General features: G+C 43.5%; 1 protein-coding gene across 3 annotated transcripts in view; it reads right to left on the bottom strand.

Annotated features, from left to right (window-relative positions):
- FAM219A (family with sequence similarity 219 member A) overlaps window positions 1-24,074 on the bottom strand; it is an 86,443-nt gene that overhangs the window by 3,215 nt on the left and 59,154 nt on the right. For all 3 annotated transcript variants that reach the window (XM_054283346.1, XM_054283347.1, XM_054283348.1), the window contains exons 3-5: window positions 4,457-4,559; window positions 485-565; window positions 118-172 (exon numbers count right to left, since the gene is read on the bottom strand). In XM_054283346.1, coding sequence (XP_054139321.1) covers window positions 118-172; window positions 485-565; window positions 4,457-4,559 — 239 coding nt within the window. The remainder of the gene's footprint in view (window positions 1-117; window positions 173-484; window positions 566-4,456; window positions 4,560-24,074) is intronic.

Below are 24,074 nucleotides of genomic sequence, written 5' to 3'. Positions count from 1 at the left end.
TATACCACTACTAAATTTGTGTGGCCATTTCTGCCTGTGCAAGGACTCTATAAGCCATTTCTGGCTGCTCTGTTACTTGTATTCATGGCAAGGATGACAGGAGAGAGTATAACTCACCTCAGCTGATGAGTATCCCGAGGAGGAATATCTGGACATATCGAAGTCATCATCACTGCAGGGAAGTACAAGTACAGTGAAGAAGGAATTGGTTAGATGAGACCTGTACTCCCCACTTAGTCCTATCTTTCTTGTGCCATGAAACTGTTCTTGAGGCACAGAGAAGCTACATCAAGGGAGCCTGTAGAGCAGCTTTCATCTGTGACCCTCAGATCTTTTCTCACAGCTCTCCTCCCTTGTTCTTACACAGAGACCCACCATGGCATAGGTCAGAGGGAACAGTGGAGGGAAGAATGTGAGTGCTGCCCTCTGTCATGAAAACCCACTTAAGCTGTCATGTATATCATGTTTTTAACCTTTTGCATACCTGTCTGTATCCAGGGCTACCAGGGGCTTTTCATCTGGACTCTGGTCTAGCGACGAGTAGCCCTTGTTGGGAACGACGAGCCTGAAAAAATTAAATGTTGTCCATTAACCAGACAGTAAATGGACCACACACAGTAAATCAGAACCACACACTGCCTAGGGTAAAGCTGTATGATACTTGGCTTTCCCCATTCCACTTCTTTGCAAGCCCCCCCTTATTGGTGAAGATGTTTAAATGGGTGCAATTCAGAGGGAGCAACATGTGTCTCTGGGTAGCTTACAGTGGTTTCACAGGGATTAACACTGGGCATGCCCTAGGAACATACCCCTTCCTGGAAGAAAAAAAACAACATTGGGACATTCTGTACTTCATTCTGGTAAACCTGTTTGGCTAGCATTGCCTGTCATATCAGATTGCTCATTTTTTTGTTGCTTGTTTTTTTCCTGGCAAGGGCACCTGACACCAGCAGTAAGCACATAGGAGAAGGAGGCGAGGGGAAGCCAGAGGCCAGAGTGATCCCACTATTCTGCTGTTGGACATCAGGAATATTATGTGGTGCCTCTTTCTGAATCCCTATCCAGGCCGCTGGCAACACAACACCTCTGAGTTCTCAGCACTAAATTTAGTAATATTAGAAACCTGAGCTGGTGTGACCAGCATAAGAAACCAGTCAGAGCAGCACTTTTTAAATTCCGTTTTTTGCTATGACTTTCAGTTAATCAGAAATGTTACAAAGGCTGAGGATGACTCTGCACCTTTAACTGCCCGGGAGAGTTTGTGAAATGGAGTGCAGGCTTCAGAACTTCTAGGATAAGAAAAATGTGTTAATACAATAATATCTTGTTCACAATGGAGTCCTTTCATCCAAAAAAATGCAAAAATAATTTGGTTCACAATTAAAATAAGATTAACTAAACCAACAAATGGAGTAGGATTCTTTGTTCAGCAAGTAAGAACCTCAGTAGTGACAAAAATCTCTTTCAGTAAGTCAACCACTTTCTCCCAAGTGGTTTTTAACAGCACACCATGATGCACAATGATGCTTCACTAAGAGTTTAAGAAATATAAATCTAAGTATGATAATCCATCTCATCCATGCTCCAACTACTCTCTAACTACCTGAAATGTTTTTCTGCTCCTGCACAGATAATTGCAGCAAGCCATTAACAATTTTAGAAATAAGAAGTCCTGGCAAGCACCGTCAGTGGTCAGGCTCAGGAAGAGTAAGATATATCAAATCCTATAACAAAGCAGATACATAGGTTCACAATTAGTTATATTTTCTTACTGTGTTCACTGAAACATAAATTAAATAAATTAATTTAAAACCTGACGCAGAATTTCCAAACTGCTGCACCAGAGGACTGGAGAAAATGGGATCCACTTGCAAAATTCAGTTAGCCCCTCTCACAGAAGTGGGACAGTCCTTCTGCTCCTGAGGTATGAAGGCAGGAAGTCAAGAAGCAAAGATGTCTGGAGCTGAAGCTGAGATTTGGCAGCACAAGCCTGCCCATACAGATATCAGAAGTACTGACTCCCATTTTCCCTCTCCAGTTTTCCAGTCCCTGCTCCATATATATTCACTGACAGTTGTTATTAAATCATCAGTGAACAAAGCACTCTCAGGTGATCTAGGAGCAGAACACTGTGGTGATATTTACTTGATGAAAAAAACCCCCCACTACATCTTCTTGAGAAGTGTCTTTTTTCTTAATAACAAAAAACTTTAATTTAACTGCTGCAGACAAAAATTGTTACAGTGTCTCTGCCTCTGATTTAAGTATTTCCCTCACATCCTGATTGTCCTTATCTTCACTTCCCACTGTCCTTGGAATAAAGTTGGGTAGCAGTGGTAGCTGCTTTTGTCTGCAGCTGCCCTGGTAAGCTTCTTTGTCTTTGTGTTTTTGCTCACTTGAAGCCACACAGGTTGGACCGTAATGTCCAAGTTTAGGTTACCCTGAGTGGACTGTAGCACTCAGCTGTATTCAAGTGATGTGGATGGTGTTGTGGGCTCTGTCTACACTCATAGGAAGAGCATCACCCCTACCTTGTTCACATTTAATTTGATTTTAAGGAGATTGAGAGTGTTATGGATCCAATTACTCTCATCTGTAAGGCTGGCTGCACCCTTGTCCCAGAAGAGGACTGAATGGTGAAGGCAACCTTGTACTAGAGGCTGGATGTCAGAAATCCACAGGGATAATACAAAATAACAGAGGCCTTGGGGAAGAAGGAGGAGGTGGAGCAGAGAGTAGGAGAGGTAAAGCACAAAGGAAAACATATTTGATGAGAAGAGCAGGACTATTTAAAAAAGGGGGAAATGGTTTTAGCTTAATTATCCTGCAGAGACCTGAGGAAGCCAACAGTTCAGACTTAAACAATAATCTGGAAATTTTGCAGTGTGTCCTCCTGTCCTCCTGGAATATTTCCCATTATACTGTTACCCTGTGAAAACCTGCTTGAACAAGCTTGTGGCATTTCTGCCTTGCTGGTGTTACCAGTCAGTGGCAGACAGACTGAAGCATTCAGAGGTGCCCAGATGTCCTTAAGTGAAATAAAACTGAGCTGGCTGTTTGAAATCTTTTGTCAATAGGTGTCACTGCTCCGCTCTTTCCACCGGCAGCTTGGAAACAACAATCTCTTCATGGAAAATTTGCTCATGTTACAGGTAGATACCTCTATTTATCCCACCTTCTCTCCCTTATTATCTTCCTCCACTAATTTCAGTGTTTCTAAACCTCTCAAGCTGCAAATCTGCTACCATTCCTCTCAGGATGCTAGCTTGTGCCTATTGTCAAAAGAAAACAAGCTTTTCCAGAATGTACTTGGAAGATAAGGAGGACCAGTGGGCACGGAAAACACAGCTGAGCACAGTTCCTGAATTTCTTGCTGCCATGAAAGGTCTGGCTCTTTTATATGGCCTCAACATCTGAACACAGAGAGGAAGCAATGCAGCATGTTCCCCATACGTATTTCAGGGGGACTAGTTGAATAGGTCCTGTCAGGATTTATAATATTTTGGGTCTGGGGAATTAGTGTGAACAAGAAAGCTCATCTTTCAGATGCATTGCATATAGAGAGGCTCTGACCTGCAGCTCCTATTCTACTTAGTATATGGTAATCCAGAAAACTTTCCCCTTCATCAGTAAACATCCAGCATTCCCCAGATTCCTCCATCATTTTAAGTGAGGTCCTCCACTAAAACCTGCCACCTTTCCAGCAGCATGCAAAGCATGCAATCTTGTGGGCTCATGGGGTTTCCTCTTTCCTGAACATAGGTAAGTAATACATTAGTGTACTGAAGTCTGTGCAGACAAAAAATAGAAATAGTCTAAAAGAAAATATTCAGCTCAGAATGTCTTTGTTTACAGCACATAAACCTCACTAGACATACTGCCTAATACTCTCTTACAGAGCTCCTTCAAAGCATCTCCAGCAAAGTGTGACCGTGCTGTTCCAAGGGTGGAGAAGGTATGTAGAAAATCACACAGAGACAGATTATTTACAAGCCTTCATTAAATCTGCCAGTAGCAGAACAGGTCACCATCAAAAAGGAGCAGTGGAACTTACAGTGACAAAGGCAACCAAGGCAGAATTAAGCTCTAAACTAGTCTGTGTTTAATGAAGAAGCACAGCTCCTCTCCCACTGGCAGGAGCAGGTGCTACCTGAGACTACTCAGATGCTGCAGGATGGCTCTATCAAGCCCCTGATTCTGACCTGGCTGGGCTGCCTCTGCCTTCTACAGGCTGCAATACCTCTGGTCCTGGGCTTAAGTGCCCTTGCATCTTCCCAGGGGCTGGGATGCAACACAGCCCAGAGCATTTGGGGCTGCCAGCTCCAGGAAGGACCATCACTGTTCTTGCAGTGTGGCTGGCAGAAGGCAAATGCAATGAACACTGTCCCTGACCACCCCAGGACCATTAGGGACTGCAGCTCAGAGCACAGCTGTGAGTACTCTTCCAGTCCTTTACCTTGTTCGTGCCATCACGTTGTTCTTCTTGGGCTGCTGATTAACTGGGCTTCCCATGTTGCCATTCTTCAGGGACCCCTTCCGAGCCAGCTCCCTCTGCTTCTCTGCACAGGAGATAGGAATGGGAAAAGCAAAATTAGAGCAGCAGCCTAGCTGGCAACCACAAGAAGAAACCCAGATCTGGTAGAGGCAAAAGGCACAGCAGAATTAACAGCAAAGGACATGAACTTGCCACTTCTTATGAAGGGATGCTGTAAAGGCTGGATGAGCTGTGTTCCACTTTCTCCAAGGTCACCAGGGACTAAAACTAATCTACCTTCACTCATAGCAGCCTTTTGACAGGGAACACACTAAAATCTGGGTCTCCAAGACCCTTAAGGTCTTGGAGCTTCTGGATGAAACCCAGCTGAGGCAGACAAGAGGCACAGACCTTGTGCCTATCTGCAGCTAGTTTCTGCATGGACTCCAATACCATGCTGTACTAATATGACTCTGCTTCTAGCAGGGATGGGAACCCAGGCATGTATATAAATTGATATTAAATTTTCTGATTGAAAGTCCTTCCTTGTTTCTTGTGGAGGACCAGTTGCATTGAGTTACCAGCTAGTCACAAAAGTTGAGCTAACTGCCCCAACCTCATCGTGTAACAGCAGGCAAGGATTGTATGGAAAAGCTGAGCTTGGAGCCAGTAAGGCAGGAATGAGAACAGCTAAAAAAAATTCTCCAGAGTGTGAGAAAATGCTAGAAACTACTTTTGTGGCATGCCTAAATAACAGGTGTACCAGACTGCTTGCTGATAAATCTGAATAGTGAATTTGTTTTGCTTTGTCCTCTCCTGCAATGTGAATTCTGTTGTTGGGTTGTGTTTCTTCTGCAGATTTTATTTCCACTTGGAGAGAAGAGCAGCTTTTCTCACTTGTTGTGGAAAAGCAGCATGCTTCTACAGTGCGCAAGTTCAAGGTGAGCCAACACTTTCCCTTCCTCACAAGTCAGAACAGGGGGACACACATCCAAGGCTCCCTTTCTTAATGGAGAAATAAACAGCAGGGATACCTGGAGATTGTTATGATGAGGAACATAGAGACAAGAATACATACACTTGCAAACCATACCCAGCCTGCTCCTGCTGACAGCAGAGGTGAATAAATGCACATGGAACTTGGCAGGAAAAGGATTGGATTAATAACTCACTCTGGCTTGAGCAACTTGAGAGACTGATTCAGGATCGAAATCAAAACCTTAAATCAGAGTAATTTCTCAGTATGGAACTTGAAAATGCATTGGTTACCTCTGTCTCCAGAATAAAAGGCTGATATTTTGCAGGCCACATGAATTTTGCTGTTCAGAGAGAGATAAAGCAAGACTATGAAGGCAAATACCTACAACACGAAATACAACCTGATTTCCACTCATCTCCATCAGAAGTTCCAGTGCTGACCACAAATACACAGCACTGTGACAAGCTGCCAATGCTTTATGATGCTGATGAAATGGTTACAGGGGGCTGAATACACTGTCAGTGCAGGTGTGATGGCTCACAGCAATTATCAGCAGGGTTGAAACCCAGATTCCTTTTGGCTTTTCACTAATTTTCCAGAGAGAAGCTTCCTTCAAGAAGCAGGACAGAGCAGAGAAGGTTGGGAAGACATGAAGCAGTTTGTGTCTGCCTTTGGCATTACAAAACACGTACAGTTAGGAGTTTGAAGATCCTGTCTGATGATTAGCAGAATCACTGTGTTGGATGATGTATTTAGTTTGTATGCAAGTTTTTGGTAGTGGAGGGTTGCACAGGTGGGTCCTGTGAGAAGCTTCTAGATGTTTCCCTGTGTCTAACAGAGCCAATGCTAGCAAGCTCCAACACAGACCTGCTGCTGGGCATGGCTGGGCTCATTAGCAATGGTGGTAGAGACTCAGGGATAACACAGTTAGGAAAGGGGGAAAAGTCCTGTACAACTGCAGCCAGACAGAAGAGTGAGGGTGTGTCAGAAACAGCCCTGCAGATACCCAGGTCAGTACAGAAGCAGGAAGAGGAGCTGCTCCAGGTAGCAGAACAGATTCCCCTGCAGCCCATGGTGAGGCACCCCTGTAGCCCATGGAGCTCCACAAAGGAGCAGAGATCCATCTGCAGTCTATGGAGGACCCCACAACAGAGCAGGTGGGCGCCTGAAAGAGGCTGTGACCCTGTGGAAAGCCCATGTTGTTTCTGCGTTTTCACTCCTCTGCCCAGATGAGTAATAGAAAAGCTTTGATTGGCTCCTGCTGTCCAGCCAGGGTCACCCCACCACAGGTAATCTACTCATCTCCATGCTTGAGTGAAGCAAAGCAGCAGTTTTCTGTTTCAGTGGAGAACTTGGAGAATACAGACAGCTGTGCTGTCAGTCTGACTCATGCGGGAATTTGGCTGCACCGGTTCCACTTCAGCTAATCCTGGATGTTGTGTCAGAAGAACACATGGAGCACGTGAATGTGCGTGTGAGGAGGGGGTCCAGGATCCTTCTGACACCCCTATACTGCTCTGAACAGCATGAGGAACAGCCTTTTGTCTGGATCTGCCAACCACATCACATCTTGCTCCTCCTTTTTGTTCACCTTTTCACCTCATCTTTGAGACACTCTGTCCCTTATGACATAAAAATCATTTCAGAGAAGATGCATCTGCTTAAAGAACAAACTATTGCTTTCCTGCTAGCCCCACACTAGCCTGTGCTGCTCGTTGACTCCACCTCCTCCAGCATCTCCTCCAAGTGCTGCTTCAAAGTAAGCTCTGCTGGTGACAAGACAACAGCCAAGCAGACTATGGAGCATTCAGTGAGGCAGGGAAAACACCTAAGTAAAAAGTAGCAAAGGAAATGCATGCTGCAGACACAATGAGCACCACAAGTGGCCCAGCCTTGTGTCCTGCCTGGCAGTGGTCTCCTATTATAGTTGCCTGCAAAATTAATAAGAAGGTGCCCCAGCATGCCAAGCAATCAGCAAACTGTCCTTGTCCCAGTATTCACTCACCTGATCCAGGACATGTCAGAGGGTGGAAGGACAGACAACTGCATGCTGACAAGTGACACACATCCACACAGGGAGCCTCTTTGGGGAGAGTCAAGAAGGGGCTGAATACTCCCCTTATCATGGGAACACCTACTGCCCTAATGAAACATTTCAAGCACTGCTTGAGATGATTTAGTGCAATCTAAAATGGTTACCTGTTCAACTGGAGGGTGTGTCTAGCTGCTTTATGATGAGAGAAAATAGTAATGGAGCATGTGAAGCAGAATGGACTTAACATGAATGTGTCTAAACTAAAAATCAGACTTGAATGAATCCTTAAAATTATTTCTCTGGTTTCAGCATTTAAACAAAATCATAATCAGTTTTAATAACACTTCCAAGGTTTTTTAATAAATTAAATGCTGAACAGTTTGTTTGGAGCACGTTGCTATGTAGGGGTGGGCTTGCTTTTGCCTACTATCCCCCCAAACGAGAAATGCCAAGAGTAGTCATATGCTTGAGTCTCCTGCAGAACTGCTCCTTTTGTGACATGAAACAAAGCAGACAATGCAGGAATCTGGTGAACATCATGCTGTACTATGCTGAAGAGATATTTGAAGAATCAGACCAGCCCAAATCCGCATTTTCCATTTGCCCCAAGATAGTGGGTGAGTCTGGCTATGATCAGACATGGTGGGTGGAGAGTGGTTTAGGATGCCATTGTCACACTGTCACTGTGCTTGACTACCTGCAGCCCCCTCAGCTGAGGCAGCCTGACTGGCACAAACACTCTTTTATGGCAGATGAGGCTGATTTGCCTCCTTTGCACTGCGGGGGGGAACAAGCAGATGCTGACTGCTCCAGTCTCTTTGCTGAGAGCTGCTGGCTGGGCCTCAGTAACTCAACTGCTTGTGAACCTGCCTGACCAGGAGAAGATGGAGCTTCCTGCTATGGGGACAGTGCAGTGTGGACCCATGGATTTGCTGAAGTGGCAAGACAAAGAGAAATTATTCCAATGTGACAGAATTGCATTTTTTCATTTTCAAGGTGGATGAGATGAGATTTTGCGATGTATTTCTCTCTCTGTCTCCCACAGTCAGCTAAATTGTTTCTGAGGCTGAGGACTCTGATTCCCTGATGATTTCTAATTTCTCAAGTAAGCTGAGAATTTCAATTGCACACTAAATGAAATTAATACGTCTGCTCAAATTCTGCTGAATGATGAACAGATTCATCATTAAAGCAAATTAAAGGAGAAAGAATGAAATGCTGTCTACAGCTTCTTCAAGCCCAAGTCTTGATTTCAGTTCACTTGCATCGCTTAGCTGGGGGACATTAGCATGAATCTAGGTAACACTGAAATCTTCTCCACCTTTCACCTCTGACAGACAGTACTTGTCAGGGAGGACTGTGTCACTGCTTGGAGAGGATTTCAGGGTACATACATAAATTTGGGCTTTGCCTGCAGGCTGCACGGAAAGGAAGGTGTAAGGAAGTTGTGTGTTAGGACCATGCTGATCCCAGTGCTCCCTGGAGTGTAAGTATGACCATGTGGCTGGCGTTAGTGCAGATGATGGCTGTGCCTACCTGCACTGAGAAAAAAAAGCAAAAGAAAAGTGATTTTTACTAAACAGGTGTAGCAGAAACAAAAAGGACCTATGTGTGGCCAGTCCCCCACGGTGAACATGGGAACCAAAGTTTCAAGCTGATACAGGCCAGGCATCAGCCCTGATTACTCACGACATCGGAATAAGGATATTGTTTCACTGGTTTCAGAAAAGACTGTTCAGATAGCAAGGGTCAGGCTGCTATGTCACCCAACTAACCAACCTGGGTGAGACACAGTATTCTTAGCTGAAGCATGTCATTTTCCTGACCCAGACAATCTTGGGGAAAATAGTGAACTATTTTCTAGTTTCTTCAGCTATATGAACTGGTTAGAAAGAATCAGTGTATGAATCTGTCTTCCAAGGTCCCTCTAGGACCAGGTTTTAAAGATCAAATAGCAGCATTTCCATATGTTCTGTTAATCTGGCTGTTGCTCTGTGCTTTTGGCATGGCTGAGAAGTGGCACAAACAGAAGTGGGCTGGGAGAGGTTCTAAGCTTCCTTCAGCTCCCAAGAAGGTCTGATCCAGAACTGGTGAAGGACCTAGGGACAACAAAGTTAATGTTTGTATCTGCTGTGTAAGGATGCAGCCCTTAACTTCCTGCATGGGAGCTACTATCAGCAGCAGCCAGTGCACTGCATGCACAGCCGGGCAGGGCTCATCCTGAGGTAGTGCTCAGCTAGAGTGCTGCCTGGGCAAGTTACCGAGAGGTTTTTGAGGGCCTGGGTGATTTTATTTTGCACTTCCCTTCAGAAAACATGCACTAAAACATCACACTATTCCTTAGCACAGAGGAAAACATGTAAGGGAGTGCTCCAGTCCCAGCCAAAGCTATTATCTACTTAAACCACACATCTCCAGAAGTGGCTTTATGTTCCCAGTAGCATGTCCTCATTCCCTAGCCATGCTATCCCAGCCCCACATCTCATGTTTTGGACCCTCATGTGATTATGGGAAGGAATGGCTTCTCTGCTTCTGCCCACTATTTGGCTTAGCCCCAGAAGAGAGCAGATAATTTCCTGCAATGAAAACCTCATGGCTGTACACTTCAGTAAAAAAAAACAAAACAAAACAAAACAAAACAAAACAAAGCAACACTATTTTGAACACACAGAGCATTTTACCTCTATATGGCTTAATACAGTAGTGAATAATCTTTGTAAAACAGTAAATTGTGTTTTACTGCTGGTAGAAACTACATAACTGGTTTAGCTTAAAGCCATGTAGAGGATCTGTGGCAGCAGGGGAGCACAGAACCAGGATTCCTGCTCCCAGCCCTCTGCTCGAGCTGTCTCTGCAGCCATTTTATGCAGACAGGTTGCGAGGGTGTAGCAGCAGGCAGCAATTAATCTCTCTTCATCTTTCAACACCTTTCTGTACTGATTTCAAAGGCATCTATTGTCGCAGCTCCTACCTCACAAGGGCATTTATTTTGTTCTCATTCAGCATGTGCTTTTTCACTTAATTTTAAAGGATTGAGATTTTTATTCCTAATGGCTGCAAAATATTGGATAGAAAGATTTCATTTATCACTGTCAAAACTGGAATATATGAACAGCACTGGTGATATTTAAATGTAATTTTTTTTCCATTTTCCACATTTACCTTCAGAAAGGGACTTGTATGGTATTTTCATTTACTTTTCAAAGAATATTTTACCTGCCAGCCAGAAGAATAAAGTTAGATATCTGGGGAAGCATTTGCATCCTGACAAGCACAGCTAAAATATTTCTGTTTACAAACTGATTTCTGAAAGACCTAATCCATAAAACTGAGCTATGCTTGCTTTTAAGATATTTTAAAGGGACAAAGAGAATTAATTTACTTCACCTGGGGAGGACTTCTACAAATGCCCCCTCATTAGTTTTACTCAACTGAACACAGGTTTAAGTCAAAGCCATTTGCTTGACCTTGATAAATGGTATGACAGACAAAAACAAAGGGGAAAGAAAACCAAAAAAGGGAGATTTTTAAGAGCAATTTAGCTCTCTTCATTTAAATAATTAAATTCATTTAAAACATCACTTATGCTATAGGCACAATCTACAGACACACAGAGGTAATATTAATGCCTACATCACATTTATTATGAGTTCTGATGTTCTGTGAAGAAGCATTAAGGTTACTGGTGCATGTACTAAATGTGATGCATATTCAGAAGAGTAGTAGTACAAACTTGCTTAGCTGAATATTCACAGCATTTGGTTACACAGGATGTCATCATACAGTGTCTATTCGTATTAAAAAACACTTTTAATAGAGTCTGACATCAGTAGGCTTGAACTGCATAGACACTTAGTCAAATGTCCACCCTTTCATGCCAAAGGTTGGTCTATGGGAGAGCACATGTGTTATACTGCCTACATAAACCACAGATTGAAAATAATAATAATAAAAAACCATTTAAAATATTTGAATATGTTGTCATTGTGAAAGCTTTCACTGACTGGCAAATAGCCCTGTTTGGAATGACTTATTGAATTCCATCAGTAGGCAAACAAATAAAGCCCTAAGTGATAATGCAACAGGCAGCACACAAGCTTAGAAGGGACTCACAGCCTGCTGATTCCAGCATTGTGCTTGCAAAGGACTCTCAGCCTTTTCTTTTACCAGCACTGAACTGCAGCTGACAGTAAAAGCCATGTTTCTGGCTTTATTTATCAGCAAAAATGTTGTATATTTGATCCGTTTTGCTTTATCATCTGCTGCATTTTGTTTCCATGAACCTATGTACTTCAAACAAAATTCTGTATTTTCTGTCTAGTAAGATGAAAGCAGATGGAGACAGGTAACCAGGCTGGTTAACACGACTGTTTTCTTCCCTGGAAAAGTAAAGAAAGAGAGTCAATAGCGAGCAGAGTATTGGCAGGGCACGTCACCTCCAATTACTCTGCTCCCCAGAACGGGACTTTCAGGCATTGTTTCACTGGAAGAATTGCCTGTTTACTATGAAACTCTACAGGAGAACAGGATATGCACAGCTCAGGGTGCCTCTTCCTGCTATTCAATTAGTGAGCTGCAGTCCTGGGTACTTGGCTCAGCTGGAGCTGTCCCACACAGCAGCCTGCTCCCCTAACAGGATTACTGACCTGATCCCTCCTCCGAGGGGCTGCCACAATCTGGAAATTTGACACACGGCCTCAGAGCTCAATTAGTTATTTAATAAGTCTATGATTAACCAATCTGCTGATTAGGCTTTCATTAATTAGATTGGTGGGAATTCTGTTTCAGAGGGATGGTGGACTCTATTGTCTCGGAGCAGGGTTGGAGAGCCCTTGTGTTTCGCCCTGACATTTCTCTTTACTGCTCCAGAAATGCCTGCAAAAGCAGATGGAGACAGGAAACTAGGCTGGTTAACATGACTATTTTCTTCCCTGGCAAAGGTAAAGAGAGTCAATAGTGAGCAGAGTATTGGCAGGGCATGTCACCTCCAATTACTCTGCTGCCCAGAAGGGGACTTGGGTGGCACCTGGGGCTGCTGCCAGATCACTGGGGCATGGTGACCCTTGGGGACAACTCAGTATTGTGGCCTGGTTGTTACACCTGGAGCAGTTCAAAGGCTCCTTCCCCTCTCTTCTCCTCTCTTCTGAAGTCTTGCAGATGTAAGGAGGCAGGCAGGGTTTATCCAGGGCAGCTGGAGACCTTACAAGTACAGTTTCAAAGGGCCTGGTCTGTCGTTTTGGTATTTTGATTGGGGTGGGTGGCTCACCCCAGAGAAGAGTGGGAACTCCTTTCCTCTTTTTCTTTCTTTAAGAAAGAGTTTAGAGAAAGCTCATGGCTTCATCTCTGGCTTTGTTCTGTGGTTATTGCTCTGATGGATGGGGCTCAGTGGATGCTGCAACCTGCTCCCTGTAGGGTGCCTTGGCTGAGAGGGCAGGGTGCTGCCACCTTCCTCCTCCAGGCTGGCCCCTGCTTTGGTACAGGACTGAGCTCAGGGATTATCCCAAACTAGCATAAATTATTACATCTTTTCACATCCGCAAGGGATGCTCTGTCTTCTTTCTTAGGCAGAGCTGGTATCTTTGGGTGTTAGACAGCAGAGAATGGCAAAGGGGATGGCAATCAACTGTTTCATGTTCCTTAACGTCCTCATGTCACAGGTGCAAGGCTGAAGGTTTGGAAGCTGCCTTCTCCTTACACCTCTCAAAAGGATTGGTGACAAAACACAGCCATGCTTCTAAGGGGCAGAGGGAAACAGGACTGGCCAGAGAAAACTCATGCCCCTGCTGAAATCCCTGAGAAAGAGTCTTGAAAGACAAGATGAAAGACAAAATTCTGGCTGTAGCAGCTTTAAGAGCTGCAGGAGAGGAAGCAGGGCTGGGGGATGACAGATGCCATCCCTACTGCAGAGCCCTACTGCAGCTGGAAATCAGACATGTGCACTGCTGAGCTGCAGCCTCAGTCAAAGTGGCTTGGAGAGCTCAAAGGGGCTCAGGGAAAGCCTGATTCATGCTGAAGAAAGCAGTAATGTGCTGAGAAAGATGATGACAATTTTTAACACTGATCTGCAACATGACAAGTTTATGTCATGGTTTAGTATTTCAATGCTGGTGTATTTCATGCTGTTGTGGACCTTTTTTGGTGGGGCAGTAGTTCTCAGAAGTTTGTTACCACAAGCTCCCAGCTGCTGGCATGTCCCTTCAGGGCTGAGGTTATGGCACTGCCACCCTAGCCCTGCTCACCACAGGCAGCCTCAAAGCAGAAAGGATGGGTGCGAAAGCACTGCTGGCTTGAGCAAGGTTTTACATTGCTTTTGGGGGCCTGTAAGTGGGAATTTAGGCAAAGGGGAGGTGGGTGTTAGCAAGAGTGAATGTGAGCCCCCTTCTGTCATGCCTCACACTACTGATTTTGCAAAGACTCATGCCTTTTGATCGGCAAATGGGCCCACCTCCTTCAAACAGCTGGCAGGGGAGGTTCCTGATTCTGCCTCCCAGCTGCCTGCTCTCAACACCGTGGCACTAAATGAGACTGCTGGCAATGCTGCAGCTGCCACGTCCCTGCTATCTGACCCTCTCTCCTAAATGAACCACTGAGGCAGAAATTCTGGCAGACCAACATTTTTACCTCCCTCCTGAATGGCCAGCTGTATGCACTGAAGGAAGGAAAAAAATCCCAGCTTGGATTTGCTTATCAAAAGACCATTAGCTAAGGATTTTCTAAAGCATTTCTAAAAGAAAAGGAAGGAGACAGGCAAAAGCAATACAAGAATTATCATAATTTTTGTACTCCTTACATGCCTGGGTCAGGTATATGTTGGGCCACAGTGAGCACATGTTCAGCTTCACTTGGCACATTTGAGAGCTAAAATTGCCAACTGCATACAAACATAAGGTTTATTGTTGTACAGCTATCTGTTTGGCTGCCTGAGTGGAGCTGTGGTAAGATGAAAGGAACAACAGAGTTGTAAGAGTAGAAGAAAAGAGTAGAGAAACAGCCTGAGGGCGTCAGCAAGCAAGGCTTTATTGCAGTAGAGCTAAGGGACTAAGGAGTGTGCATAGAAGACACAGCTGCTTGCCTGAGGAAATTAAGACAAAAGAGAAGCTGTGCATAAGGACTACAGGCAGCTAGAATGGTGGGTGTTTCAGTGATGCACAGTTCCTTTTAATTACAATTTCAGTTTGAATTATCTTTCAATAATTAAGATATACAACAGGCTTTAAACTTTTGTATATAGAGACCTAAGCACAGTGAAAGTGGACTTAATTTAATGATGAAAAAGTGAAGAGGATCAAGACATAAAAAGGACTTTTTAAGGGTCAGGGAACTTATTAGGGGCTTCATAAGAAATGACTTGCCTTCTCTTCAGTCAGATTGTGCCACTGGGTGGACAGACAGAGCTGAAAAAGAGATGATGGTGGGAAGATCCCGGCTGGTTGCTGATGGAGCAGGCAGAATGCGCAAGGAACAAAATCCTGCAGACTCCAAAAGACATGACAGCAGGGAGGTATAACCTCAAGGCATGCTGAGATTTTAGAGAGTCTTTGCAAAGATACAAGCTTGCTCTGTGTTTCTTTTTGCTATGCGTTCTCATAAAAGAATCTAGTTTTCCATTTATAATCTGATTTGAATCAAGAACACAAGTTTCCATTGCCAATCAACTGTATGCAGGTTAACACCATCAACTGTTGTCTTTTTTTGCCTCACTATTTCTCTCCACACAAGCATCAGGAACTTTTAGGTCATACTGTATCTCAAATTACCCTGGGGACAGAAAACAAAGGCGTCAGGTTTATCTGTCCTTAAGACAACTTCGCTTGTGAAGTGACATCAGAAACTCACTCTGAATTGGAATGTCTGCAGGAGAGATGTCTGCAGAGAGTGGGAATGAGACACTGGGTCCCCTGAGGGAAGAAGTTCAAGTGCAGGGAGGATGGAGAAGATGTGGTGTCTACACACAGACACATGGATATTCAGTGACTCAAGTTTGGAATCTCTTTCTCTCACACTGTGCTGGAAGGAGCCTGGTTTTTGCCAAGACCCAGACAGAAACAGCATTAACACTCAGCTTTCCGGACAGCCTCTCCACCCCACTGATGCTGGCACAGTCAGTGCTGAAAAAGGAAAAGCTGTGAGCAGAGGGAAAGCAGGGCAGAAAATATTCTCTGCTTTCTTTGAGGCTTCGTTAGAAGCTGCATTTGTGAGGTGAATGGAAGGGTAATACCAGGCTTCAGGGAATAAAAAACCTTTAACTCCTCTTCAGCAGAGGTATGGAGGAAGCCCAGGGACTGACAGCCTTGTCCTTTCCAGGGATGGCACTTAAGCCAAAATCTGAGGGCACTGGGATCTGAGGAACTGTCTTTAACAGAGCTTCTCCTTGGGCAGTATGTGCACTGGGAGAAGGAGAGTAAGGATCATAATTTTCTGATCACTCAATAAACAATCCAGCAAAGCCATCTGATTGAGGAGACACGTCCTGACTTGGAACTCATAGGGATAAAAATGAGAACAAACAGAAAAGGAACTCAAAGTAGCAATTTTCTATCTCCTGCATCTGTTCCCTGAGTGCCTGAAGTCATATTGACTCGGTCTGATGACAGAAACAAGGTTTCTTCCTGCCAGGTCTCCAGGGTCCACTAAAATATAAAGGAAAGCAAGCTGCATCTCCTCCCCTGACCACAGTATGACAAAGCTGTCAGAACAGCTCTGACAGTATAACGCCTGCAGCAATGTCTGCTGAAAAAGCCACAGAATGCCACTGCTCTTCTACATCCCTCTGGAGAGAACTGCACTGGAAACTGGAGCCGGAAAGTATTTTCTTCTGTGAATTTAATTTATTTCATGCTTAAAAGCAGTGAATTGGAATAAACAACACCTCCAACAAACTGTCCCTGCTTTGTCTGTTCTGGAGAGGGTGCTTTGTAGTGGCAAATTCCAGTAACATGGAGAGGTGAATTTGGGGGTTAAATCTAACACACCTTGCTCACTGGTAAGGAAAGTGACTGTGGTGTTTGTACTTTACTTGCACTGTTAAGTGCACTCTGCTTACTTTGGCTGACCTTGAGAAAAACAGTACTTAGGATTTACTGCTGGCTTCATAACCTGATCATATGGAACAGAGACCTCATGAAGGTCAACCAACATCTAACAACAGTGCAAGGAGCTGGGGATGTGAAGTAAAAGTGAAAGATAATAGCACACGTCAGTGGTAGATAGTGCCCAGGGGGAACTTTCTGGAAATCTCTGGGGACCACTTGAAAACAATTGGGTAACTTCAACACTGCTGGACTGGCAGAGGGATCTGTATGTAGCAGACCCCAGAGGCTATGAAGGACTGTCCTGAATAATCTTTTTTTTTTTTTTTTTAGTGATATTCGTTTACAAATCATGTACTTCTGAGTTTTAGTTTTTAGACCTCAAATGTTCTCTGTTTAATTTTTTTACAATACTGTGATCCTGCCTCTGAATTATAGAGCTGGTCTGTGAGGTCTGGCAAGTTGTTCTTTTATTGCATCCTGCCTTTGAAAAGTTTTAGTATTGTTCTGTAACATTGTTAGATGTTTTGTTTGAACAATCAGCTTTTTTCTGAACTCTTGGACCATGAGGGAGTATTTATTTTTTCTGGACATCAGTTTGCTGCAGACCAACATTCACTTTTTCCCAAGGCAAGCTCTACACATTTAACAGTCTTGAACACCTGCCCACTGTCGCAGACATTTTTTCATAGAAATCCTTTCTTTCAGATTTCTGCATCTTCTGGGAAGCAAGGGCCCCAGAAGAGAATGTAAACAATTGTTATCAACTGCTGTGAAATGCAATAGGATGCACCTGTGATTGGTTCATGTTCCCACGTTTATAATTAAGGGCCAATCACAGGAGCAAGCTGGGGACAGAGTCCCTGGACACAACTTTGTTACAGATTCTTTCTTTTCTATTCTTAGATTAGCAGCATCTGCAACTTCTCTCTTTATTCTACTTAGTATAGTTATAATGTATTATATATCATATATCAATAAATCCAGCCTTCTGATCAAGAAACAAGATTTTTGTCCTTCTCTCACCACCCCAGCGACCCACTCAGGTCGCTGTAATAGCCCACTGCCTCCACTCCTGCCCTAAAATCTTCTTAAGAAGATCAAAATAGTCAACCTCGTGCCTTTTCACATTAAAATAGTCAATCTTGCCCTCCAGGATGGATTTTAATCTTCTTTGATTCAAATCCATTCCCTCATTCTACAGGGAAAAAAGCATGGAATTCATAAAGGAAGAAATGTGGGATGGGATGACTCATTTGCTTTTGTTTTATTCTGTGTCTTCTAACATTATTTGTGGCATGCAGCAGGTAGGGATCTGTGTGTGACAACCAGCCTCTGGGTCATGATCTCTTTCTGCAAATCCCCTTAAAAATCCAGACCACAGTTGAAAATAATCCCTTTGCCAATCTAAGATAAAAGTGGCTTTCCCAAAGGCTAGTTGAGACATGACCAACACCAAGAAGAGCTCAAATTGGTCTAAAAAATTGAGATGTTGCACAGCCACCTTGGTAGCTGCTTGACTGTCACCTCACACAAACACATGCACAAACAATTTAATTTGGTTCTGCTTTGTACACTCTATTAGTGCCCTGTGCTAATGCCCCAATGTTTTGCTAGGACACAGTAGGTAGAATAAATCAGCTGCTTGCTCATATTACAAAATCATTCAGCATTGAGGAATGCAAGTTAGGAAACATATCTGTAAAAGAAGCAATCTCCTTGTCTCTGCACTGGAATCAGTAAGAGAGACAAGCAAAAGAGAAAATTAGTTTTAACTTTTTTTTAAAATCAATCAAGAAGGTTTGGTGAATTAAAGAGAAAAAATAAAAAGAAGTAATTAAAACTTAAAAAGAACATTCATAAGAAGTGAAAATCAAGCAGCAGTTGCGTTTTTCTTGTTTACCAGGGGACATATCAGAGGACTGCTTTATACCAGTTCATGCAAGTCACCTAAGTCTACCTCTGCAAATCCAGGAATCCAAAGGTCTAACTAGACAAAATGGGTTGTTTTTGTTGTTGTTGTTGTTGTTGTTGTTGTTTGTGGGTTTTGTTTGTTTGTTTGTTTGTTTGGGTTTTTGTTTGTTTGTTTTGGTAATGAGCAGAAAGTACATGATATCTTAAAAAAACAACCTGGAGTCCTAACCAGAAGCAGGATCACCGTTTTCTAGTCCTGCTCAAAGCAGCATCAACTATGGGATCAGACTGGGCTGCTCAGAGCTTTATTCAGTCAGATTTTCAAAGCCTTCAGGGTTGAAGATGGCATGATCTCCCCAGGAAACATTTTTCATGCTTGACTGTCCTCATGGTGAAAAAGGATTTCTGTAAGGTGAGAAAAGTAATAGGCTGGGAATGAAGTACCCACTGATGCTCCAGACAATTTACTGCCAGCTCAGGCATGATGCTGTCATTCCTCAATAGCACAGAGGAAGTTTCACATGAAGCTTTTCCTCAGAACTCCAAAGTCCTGGTCATGTCCCATGTGATGATCATAACCAGGTAAATGCAGACAACTGGCATGATGTTTTGCTCCCTTTAGCCCTGCCCTTTTCCTGCTCTCTATCTGCCCTGCTTTGAAGCAGAGATTACAGCCTACCTCTAGGTCAGATGAATGTGCTGTAGAGGGTTCAATTCACTTTGTCAACAAGACCCAGAGCAGCCACAGCCTTCTCTAATCATGACTCTGATTTCCAGGGAGATGGGAACTCCCCAGTACCCAGGAATGTTTAACTGCAGATAGAAAAAAGCACACTGCCAACAAAGGAACTAAGATCGTCTCCTTTTGTTGATCTACCTGTTCCAATGAAGGACAGGAAACCCAAAGGACCCAAAGTCAAATTCAAGGACTGTGGTGTATTGTAGCTTTTCTGCACACAATAAACGTGAGTCAGCTATGTTAGCTTGGGAGAACTAAAAACATGACATCTGCCTGCACAGAAATAACTATGCCAAAGTTTTGCTTTCACATTTTGCTTCAACTCCTGCTCTACAGATCCTCTACAGAGGCTGCATAAAGCCACATTTCAACCTGAGAGCTGAAGCATTCAGGCAGAAAAAGAAACTGGACTTGAGTCTTTCTGAAAGTCATTAGCTAAAAAAGGCATAGCTGCTTTGTGACTTGAGTCTCCCAGACTTTTTATGGTCAAAACCACCTTGTGAATTAGACATGAATTTGTGAAGAATTCTGGAGCCATCAGTTATACGTTCTTTTAGTCAACTTAAAAAAAAACAAACCAGTGCTATGATTTACTAGGAAGTCTAAGTCCAGGATACTTTTCTTTTAAAAAATGTAAGCAAACCTGAAAATCCAAATTTTAAAGGCAGCCTCCATCATGGACTCAAACTACCCATGCTTGACAGCATTACTTTAAATATTTAGTATGCTTGCCCTGTTCAAGATGCACTTTTAGCGGTGTCATTTATTATGTCAAACATGGTTTCTCAGATGAACTTATACAAAGTATAATTGTCTCACTTGTACTTCTCATCTGTTCTCTCAATTTTCTAGTTCTAGAACCAGCATTGAAAGTAATTTGTAGAAAATCTTTCCTTTTTTTAAAAAAAACAGCTCTTACTCTCAGGTTGGGTAGTGATGGGGAACAGAGAGGGGCTGCTTTCTGGCACCTGTCAGACTTGGGAGCTGAGTTGCAGCCAAGGGGCTGCCAGCAGCCCACAGCTCTGAAACACCTGGCGTGATTAAACTTTCTTTTCACAGCCAGCTCACAGTTTACTCATGGCAGAAAGCAGTTTAAAACTCATGAGCTTCAGAGTAGTGAGCTAGGCAGAACTGCACCATTCCTCCAGAACACATTAGCACCTGCTGACTTCATTGTACCGATTCCACAGCTGTGATCAAAAAAAGAGGGTATGTGGGTTCTGTGGAAAAAGTGGGGATTGCCTTCCATTTACAGCAGAATGCAGAAAAAACCCCCAAAGTTATAGCAAAAAACGAGATGATTTTGGGTTTACAGTAGAGTTATCTTAAAGCCCTGTAGAGGATTTATTTTATTGTGCTATAAACAGTGTTACTTAATGAGACAAAGGGTTGGAACATTCACAAAGACTTAGGCTGAATCAATTCAAGCTCCTGTCATGGTAAGCAACAAGAGGAATAAAAAAGGCAGAGAGCTAAGGAAAATAAAATTTGGGCAGAGTTCACAGGTGAAAGGGATATGAAGAGGAAGGAAGGCAGGAGTCACTGAGAAAAATGGCTCAGCTATGCAGTCTCTAAAACTGAGACGTATGATTTCACTGATGCAGAAAGTGGGAGGAAGCCTGGGAGAGGAACAGTTTGCAAAGCAGTGTGGAGACAACAGGAGTCTACTACTAGTAGGAGGTAGACACAAACAGATCACAATTATTACACAGGTTGGAGATGATTATTTGACAAAGACTTGGTTCCATCTGCCAGGAATGTATGTATTACCCCTCCTTTCCACTTGTAACTGGACCTGGAAAAAGCATATTGTCTATGGGGCATGTTTTCCTAAAAATCAGTTAAGAAAGTGGGACAATGCTCAAACATTTTAAAATTTGATCAACAATTCCTGCTTTTCCTGCTGGAAGATGCTTCAAAAAGGATACCACAGCTATTTTGCACAGTACCAGGCTGCAAAGTCTCATTTCCATGAGTGATGCAGAAAAGCATACCCTCAGCACAAGCCACTCAGCCATGATGCAGGCACCACTTAAAGCTCTTTGAATTATATTTGTGTTTAACAACTAGAGAAATGTCCAATTACTGCTGTGACTTTTTTCTTAAATAAAATTTTATCATAGTAAATATATGGCATCTGTAAAAATAGCTTTATTTTCCTTGCCTGTGCCCTGCTTTATAGAGCATGATTGCCAAGTGGAACAAGGAAAGAGCTGTGCAAAAAGACTGAGATCTGAAAGAAACAGACAGGTGCCAAATTTCTACACATGGCAGAGCAGGAAGGCTGTGGTCTTTCCTGGAGAGGTCCCTGCCCTATTCCTGTCAGGAGCGAAGTGATTGTGTGATTGTCAGGACTCTGAAGGTTCAGAGACCTTTTTGCACAATTAGTCCTGCTATCCTCACTGCAGCTTAATTCTCACTCCTAAAGCTTCCCCATAAAGCAGTGGTGTTGGCTGGTGTAAGAGGCTGAGACACTGACAACAGCTGAAGCTGTTGAGTTGCTTCTACCAATCTAACCCACAAAACATGTGCCCAGCACAGGCCCCTACTGCTCCATGTCTTCAACCAGCTCTCCTTCCATGAAGAAATACAGGGTGGTTTGTTCTGTGCTGCCTCCTGCCTCTGGGAACTGCTCCTCCCTAGAGCTCTAGACCAAAACTGATGGGCATTGTAACATGAGATTGTTGCAGACTGGCCAAAAACTGTCCTTTGTTGCTGCTGCAACAAACATTTCTTGTGGCACATCTCCCTGCCTGCCACATTAGAGCTGGGCCTTGCAGGTGCTGCTTTGGCTGCACCACTGGCTGGGTCTGGAAAAATGAGGCTTTGCTGTGCACAGCTGGATGTAACACTGTCTGCTGTGCCTGGAACAAAGCCTGGGGTCACAGAAGAAGGTTCCTTGGGTGTACCTCTGCTCATGCTCAGGTACCAGGACCATCATGGTACCATCACCTAACAAGGACTCTACTACTGGCAGGACACATGATACGGATGACATCCTTGTCTCTTCTGCTCTCCTGCTGTGGCACACCAATGTTTCTGTGTTTTTATGAATTCTGAGGTTCCAAAGAATCCTTTCATATCTCAGAGAAGCAACATGAAGTTTTCAGGTTGCTATGAATATATTGTCTATGCATAAGGATAGCAGCTAAAAACCAAGAATTGCAGTGAACTTACTATACCAGGACATGTTCCTCCCCTTTGAGAAGTGTATGTTATCTCTGTTTCATAGAGCTTGATCTGCTGATGGAGCATTTTAGTTCCCCACATTCAATAAGCAGACAGTAACCTTTCCCTGTTAAGAGCTGAGAGTGCAGCACAGAGAAGACAAAATGGAAGCCCACATGATTTGAAAATCAGAACAAATTCAATTAACTATCAAGCACAGAGTTTAAGGCTCATCATTAATAAATCAAACATATTAAATAAATGCATCACTCAACACTGTCTGGATGCTGTGGTCTGTTCTGGAGCCAATTTACATTAATTACACTGGGCTATACTTGCTTCCCTCAACTGCTAGGCAGGAACTCATCTACCTTTGGAGACATCATAAGGAACTACAGAAATAGTAACACCTGTGTAATTCAGAACTGGGGAAATGTTACACTGTGGTGGAACAGGTGGAACCTACATTTAAGGACACAGAACTTTGAGGAGCCAGAATATAGTATTACTGCCCTTTTCTGAGTTGATTTTTTTGAAGATACCAACATCTGAGCAGGCAGCCTTATCATCTCAACTGCTGTTAATCTTTTTAATGTCAGGAACAAGCTGTAAATCACCTCTGGGGACCTCTTTCTTTTAAACCAGTTCTCTACATGCTTCACAGAAAACTGTGATGAGAGTAACACGTACTTGCATAATGAGACCTCTGAACAGACCACTGTGTGGTGCTGCCTGCTGGGGTTAGGCTTTGCCAGACCAGGTACTTTTTACTGTCATCACTACTTACTACTTTTACTGATTTTTTTTTTCTCATTTCTATCAGAGAATCTCAATAATTTGCTCAGTTTGGTTTTCTTCACAACATTCTGAGCTGCTTCTCATATTTGAGGTGATTTGACTGTGGTGGGTCAGACATAGAAGAGAACCTGTAATTTGCAGTTCTGGTTTCCCCTTCAGGCATGAAACCCCCATTCAGACTCTGGATGTTTTGTACCATTCTCAATAAAAAATAAAGTAATATCTTCAGGGTTAGCTCTCCTTCCTATACTATCAGACTGCAGGTAGCATAAAAATATGGACTGGCTAAAGAACATACCCAAAATTATCCACTTACATTACAGCTTCCTTCTTCACAACTTTCTACCTGAAGGAGTATTAGCCAAGTGTGGTCTGTGCAACACAAGATGTGAGTGGGTGTGAGTCTCTTGGCTTGTGATGTGTGTTGGTACCCAGGAATGTGTCATGGGAGAGGGGCACATACTGGCCAGGCAAGGCCAGCCAAGCCCTGGTGCAGTGGCATAACAAATCAAGCAAAATTACAGTGATACAAAAAGTCAGGTCATTTGGTGAATCTCATGCCACATCATTCCCATATGCATATGCTCGCGCTCTGCTCCTGGGATTTGCTGTCTGGAACCCCCCTTCCCTCTGTCTCACTCCCTCACACATTCCCTCCTGCCTGGGTCTGTCTGCTGAAATCCAGTGATTGCTTTGTTCCAGTTTGAATGGCTTTACTCCTTACCCAAGCCTGTCTCAGGCACCTCTTCCTTTCTGCCCCTCTACTTCTCTTCTAAGTAATCTGCAATAATATGCCTGTCAGAACGGGTTTTCTGCCCTCATCTTTGCAGCTCTGTCTGCAGACAGCCCTACTAGCCTTAATGTGATGCAGCTGCTCACTCTCTCATCCTTTCCAAAAAGAGCCTGGAAATATCCAACAGAAAGGATGCTGCCATAAA

This window comes from Melozone crissalis, unplaced genomic scaffold (assembly GCF_028551555.1).
Source record: "Melozone crissalis strain CALT ecotype California unplaced genomic scaffold, PUWL_Pcris_2 ptg000036l_1, whole genome shotgun sequence".
Taxonomy (NCBI): domain Eukaryota; kingdom Metazoa; phylum Chordata; class Aves; order Passeriformes; family Passerellidae; genus Melozone; species Melozone crissalis.
This window is presented reverse-complemented; position numbering and strand designations above follow the sequence as displayed.